The following is a 6,264-nucleotide window of genomic DNA, read 5'->3' as shown; positions in this document are numbered from 1 at the left end:
AATGAATACCTAAGAATAATTTTGACAAAATAATAGTTAATACTACTTTTCCATAAAAAAAAAATAGTTAATACTACTTTAAACTTTGAAAACAACAAATAAAAAGAAACTTCTTTTTTCCTTTAAAAAAGGAACAAGGTAATTTAAATTTGACTTGAATACAATTTTGACCTCCAATTTTAACTCATTGAATATTTTAGTCCCTCCAATTTTTTTTTTCCGTTTCCCATAAGTTCTCTTCACCTAAGGTAATATTATTTGAGGCGTGTCAAATATTAAGCGGGATACCACTCTCAGATTGAATCAAACCTTGGACCGTGGTAGTCTCTAGAGGGAATTTATTGCATTCCTGTTAATACCAGTATTATCCTAGAAGTTGATGAACCACACATAATTGCTTACATTTTACCTCTAATTACATGCAAATTTCTGTTAGAATTGAAATTTGACAAGACACAAAAAGCCAATTTTTCCCTGTCCAGAATATATGCTTCCCAGTGGAATTAATCATATTAAAGGGGTGTAACGTGTTCATATACCATCTTATTATGGTATCAACTTTTGACATTAACCAATGAATGTGGTAACATAACCACCCCTCAAATAGCATACACACTTTTCTATTTAGAATTTAGAGCCTCTTTCTGCCACCACCCCAATTAATCAATCATACACATAAATTGATCCCAATGCAAATTGAATGGTGTTGATGGCATTTATTAACTGATCATAAAGTTATTGTACAATATTAAGTACTAGTGTGACAAGAGAGTTCACTCAAACACTTCAAGTATGAGAGATCAAAGAGTCCTTCATATTGAAGATACTAGTCAAATAGAAAGATCTAAGTGGGTTTTGGATTCTCCTAATCCACCACCTTTATGGAAGAAGCTATTTTGTTCATTGAAAGAGACCCTTTTGCCTCATGGAAACAAGTTATGTTTCTCATCAAAAAACAAAAGTTTTCTTGCATATGCTTACTCATTCTTGCAGAATTTGTTTCCAATCCTTGTTTGGTTGAAAGATTACACTGCCTCTAAATTTAAAGATGATCTTTTAGCTGGTTTAACTCTTGCAAGTCTTTGCATACCTCAGGTATGTACTATGAAACATTATTTTTGTCTTGCATGTGAAAAAGCAACATTTTATATTCCTCTAGCCATTTTCATATTATTCTTTAATTTTTCATTTGAATGTTGCAGAGTATAGGTTATGCAAGTTTGGCAAAAGTTGATCCTCAATACGGCTTGTGTAAGTGTCTGCTTCTGTTATTACTTACTCGCTCCCTCTGTAACAAAATATAAGCAAAAAATTCTAAAAAGTCAAATGTATCTGGTCTGAATTTCAGACCAGATACATTTGACTTTTTGAATTTATTTTTGCTTATTTTTTGTATTACACTATGTGCATGTTTGGATTTAGGATGTCTAGTTTTTGTCTCCGAATGCGATTTTTACATCAATGTTTGTTTGGTTTTGTTTCTACACAGATACAAGTATTGTTCCTCCTCTTATCTATGCTGTGATGGGAAGTTCAAGAGACATTGCAATTGGACCTGTAGCTGTAATTTCTATGCTGTTATCTACCTTAGTCACCAAAGTCATAGATCCCGTTGCTAATCCTCATGCCTATAGAGATTTTATCTTTACCGTCACCTTCTTCACCGGAATTTTTCAAGCTGCATTTGGTATTTTCAGGTGCTGGTTTTCTCACTGACATGCAAAATTTCTTCTAAATTTTCTGTTTTGCCCTTATAAACCAAATGGTTTGTTTATTTATCCTTCAATATTTACAGGTTGGGTTTTCTTGTGGATTTTCTTTCACATGCTGCACTAGTTGGATTCATGGCAGGAGCAGCAATCATTATTGGTCTTCAGCAGCTCAAGGGTCTTTTGGGGATTACTCACTTCACCACCAAAACAGATGCAGTATCAGTATTGGTTTCTGTTTATAAGTCATTACATCAACAAATTACTTCTGAAGAAAAAGTGAGTTGGTTCCACCATTTTATTTATGTTCTGATAAAGTTTAATTAATTTTGGCTTAAATGTGTTCTTGGTCCATGCAAATATACAATTTTTTTTCTTTTAGTCCATGTAAAAAAATTTGTTTACTTTTTTACCACTAAATATACCACCTTTTGCTTTTCGTCTTTGTTGTTTAATTTTAGCCGATGTAAACCGTGTTAATGTTGGAATCGGTCCCTTTAAAATATGTCTGATATTTACTAGATAGAATAAAATCAAAGGCTTTACATATATTACAGGAATCAATTCTAACATAAACAAATATTTTAGGGACTAAAATAGAAAAACAAGGACCAAAATCAAAAAGCGGTATATTTGCAAGGACTAAAAATATAGAAATATATTTTACAATTACTAAAAGCAAATAATGATATATCTACAGGACCAAAAACACATTTAAACCGTAATTTTTTTCTTTCCAAAAAGCATTACAGTTTCCTATTCATAATTTGGTTTAGTTATTCTTGTTGGTATTTGATATTAATCTTTGCTTACTATTTTGACAGTGGAGTCCTCTGAATTTCGTCCTGGGGTGTTCTTTCTTGATTTTCCTCCTAGTGACCCGCTTTATAGTAAGTAATGAAAATTCTGGTATTATTAACATATCATTTACCTCACTATAGCTGAATTTGGTATGCTGTATTGTTGTATAATGATATTATATCACTTCAGGCAAGAAAGAAGAAAAAACTTTTCTGGTTGCCTGCAATTGCTCCTCTTCTATCCGTTATACTATCAACTTTAATTGTGTATTTATCAAAAGCTGATAAACAAGGAATTAATATCATAAAGCATGTTAAAGGAGGCCTAAATCAGAGTTCAGTTCACCAGTTACAATTTCTTGGTCAAAATGTCGGACAAGCGGCTAAAATTGGATTAGTCTGCGCAGTTATCGCCCTCACCGTAAGTGAATATTAACCGTTTTCATATTTTTCTTGAAAGTATCGTTTCTCTTTTCGAAGTTTGTTGTCCTGTGACGCTGACTAGTGATTACCATATGAACTTGTGATTCAGGAAGCAATGGCTGTTGGCCGATCTTTCGCTTCCATTAAGGGCTACCAACTTGATGGGAACAGAGAAATGTTGTCAATGGGAATCATGAACATTGCAGGATCCTTAACTTCATGTTATGTAGCAACTGGTAATATCTATTGTTTAATCATTAATCTTTGTTTATAAAATTGTAATACTTCTCTTTTATTACAGCTGAATGACTGTTTGAGGTGTGTCTAAACAGCTTAATCAAGCGCTTATAGCATGAGAGCTATCATATAAGTACTTATGTATAAATTATTCTATGATACAAAGTCAGATTGTTTTTGTATAAGCTGTTTTCCTAAGCTATCCAAAAGGTCTTATGAAAATAAGTTGAAAACAGCTTATAGACATGTCATAAGTTGTTTCTGTAAGCTCAGCTCACCTAAATAGTCTCATAAGTTCTTATATTAGTAGATAAGTTCAAAAAATTAATCCAAACAGGCCTTAAGATTCTTCTTTATATTTTCTCGATGCAGGTTCATTTTCAAGAACAGCAGTTAATTTCAGTGCAGGATGTCAAACAGCAGTATCGAATATTGTGATGGCAATTACTGTGATTTTGTTCCTGCAATTATTCGCAAGGCTATTATACTACACACCTATGGCTATCCTTGCTGCTATCATTCTCTCCGCACTTCCTGGACTAATTGATATAAACGAGGCTCGCTATATCTGGAAGGTCGACAAATTAGACTTTCTTGCCTGCATCGGTGCTTTTGTTGGCGTCTTGTTTGCATCTGTCGAGATTGGTCTGCTAGTTGCAGTAAGTCATAGACCAATTTCAATTGTGTTCCTTTATTGCACAATAACTAGCATTCGTATAAGCAGTATCTAGAGTAAAATTCATTAATATTCACAAGGGTCCAAGCTTGTGTTCATTTTGGTTGATTACTTGCTCTATTTACACTATCAAGATTTCAATGTCAATCTGATATGTTCAAATTTGGCCTTATTTTCATAACTTGTATGATTAAATTTGTTATGTTATTCTTGTTCAAAAAAAAAAAATTGTTATGTTATTTCTAAGAGTCTAATTGCTATCAATTGACAGGGTAAAAACGTTTTACACAAACGTGGTTCTGTCATATTTCACTGCAGCATCGTATCATAATATTATTTTCTAAAACATCCGAGTTTCATGAGTCGTTTTTGAAATTTAAGGGACTAACTTGGTAATTCACTCTTCTTATACTTGTGATATGGATCACATAAAGATCCGAGGTTGTTTATTTTGGTGGACGTTCTTCCTCCGAGATATGTCTGAACTTTACATTGCTCACTTTATTTTACAATGCGCCTATTGATCTAGTTTTTTAGTGTAGAACAATATGAACTGTAGATAAGGAATTACATCTAAATTTCACACATATTCGTATGGCTAATTACTCAACAAAATGTTGTCATTGTAAAAAGAACTAAAGATGAATTAGTTAACTGAGAGATGCATATTTTATAAGTTCTAGAATTCATGCTTCAAACATTTCAATATTTGGTTGGATTTGCAGATATCGATCTCATTTGCGAAGATACTAATACAATCGATTCGACCTGGAGTAGAAATTCTAGGAAGAGTTCCAAGAACAGAAGCCTTCTGTGATGTTACTCAATATCCGATGGCAATAAGCACACCAGGCATCGTTGTGATTCGCATAAGTTCCGGCTCACTCTGCTTTGCAAATGCCAATTTTGTCAAAGAAAGGCAAGCACTTAACAAATGATCTAGAAAGGGATTTATCCCTTAATAACAGCACTGTATGAAACTTTTTTCACTTGTTCCAGAATACTGAAGTGGGTCGTGGAAGAAGATGACATTCAAGAAACTGCGAAAGGAAATGTCCGAGCCATAATTATGGACATGACTAGTGAGTTTTGTTACAATTTCTACAATTCAGATTTAGATTTCTAAACATTCTTAAAATTGGTATGACTCAAATGATCTTCCTAATTTCTGTTTAATAGACCTCATGAATGTTGATACTTCTGGAATTCTAGCACTTGAGGAATTGCATAAGAGATTGCTTTCACGCGGCGTAGAAGTGAGGCTACCATGACTTTCCATTCATTGTAGTTATGTTATTTGAATATATGAAATTTGACAACTTTTGTGATGACATTGTAAGTGGTTAACGCAATTCAAATATGTGATTCATTACGTTCAGTAGACAGTTAATAGATATCTCAGGTATCAAAACTCGTTAACCATCAACGTAATTTCATTAACTACAAAGTTGGACATGGTTGATCACAATCTCCAAGTGTTCAAATATACAGTCACCTACAAATCCGTCGTAATGAAGTTACATTTATGGTTAATGAGTTTCGATACTTCGTATATCTATTAAACATATATTGAATGTAATCAACCACTTGTATGTACCGCGTTAACCACTTAAAAAGTTGTCTAACTATAGTTGTAAAAGAAAAACTTCTCTATATCAAAGCCTTATGCTCTAACACTTGTGCTATATGATGTTTACAGTTAGCTATGGTCAACCCAAGATGGCTAGTAATTCACAAGCTCAAGCTTGCACATTTTGTCGACAAAATTGGGAAACAATGGGTTTTTCTGACTGTTGGAGAGGCTGTAGACGCATGTCTCTCTTCTAAAATCGCTACTGCTTGACATTGTGCGTCTCTGTACTTACAATGGTTTTGCGCATTTTTACAACTTTAATACGTAACTGCATATCTAAGCACATAAACTTGTATGCTGCTCTTAATGGATTTTACTGAGTACCATATTATAATATATCAGTTTTGGAAGAGAGTGATGTTAATATGAATATATGGTCTTTTCACTTATATAACAAAATGTATAATTCAACTTTAAGTTTTGAAATATTAAGGCAGTGTTTGGTTCCGCGTCAGACTTGCAAATATCGTGTCCCAATGCTAGTTCTGCCACAATTTTGTGAAGCTGGATATTCTAGCTTCTTGCTCACCGCACGGCTGCGTCAAGCTTACCGCCAAAACAAACACACCATAAAACAAAATGCATGATCCATATAGCAACAAACAGTTCCACCAAAAGCTATTCCTACTAGGTGGGATAAACTACATAATAAATTAAACGAGGTCAAATTGTCTTATCGTTTTTAGGCCTCCCTCGAGTGTTGATCTTCTGTACAAATATTCTAATCAATGTCGTTTAATGGCGGCCATTGTGTCTCCATGGCAGATTTTTCGGACAAACAAGATA

The 6,264-nt window shown here is 33.5% G+C and overlaps 1 protein-coding gene across 1 annotated transcript; it reads left to right on the top strand.

Annotated features, from left to right (window-relative positions):
* Window positions 1–540: 540 nt before the first annotated feature.
* LOC146922603 (low affinity sulfate transporter 3-like) lies at window positions 541–5,828 on the top strand. Its single transcript, XM_085715447.1, has 12 exons — window positions 541–1,095; window positions 1,203–1,251; window positions 1,490–1,697; window positions 1,796–1,988; window positions 2,534–2,599; window positions 2,700–2,930; window positions 3,042–3,168; window positions 3,542–3,828; window positions 4,571–4,764; window positions 4,845–4,927; window positions 5,025–5,101; window positions 5,545–5,828. The coding sequence occupies exons 1-12, from the start codon at window positions 793–795 to the stop codon at window positions 5,686–5,688; spliced, it is 1,962 nt and encodes a 653-aa protein (XP_085571573.1). The 5' UTR covers window positions 541–792; the 3' UTR covers window positions 5,689–5,828.
* Window positions 5,829–6,264: the final 436 nt, after the last annotated feature.

Source organism: Medicago sativa, chromosome 5 (genome assembly GCF_051527215.1).
Source record: "Medicago sativa cultivar Bolivia chromosome 5, Bolivia_mono, whole genome shotgun sequence".
NCBI lineage: Eukaryota > Viridiplantae > Streptophyta > Magnoliopsida > Fabales > Fabaceae > Medicago > Medicago sativa.
The sequence above is the reverse complement of the archived record's forward strand: the minus strand, read 5'-3'. Positions and strand labels throughout refer to the sequence as shown.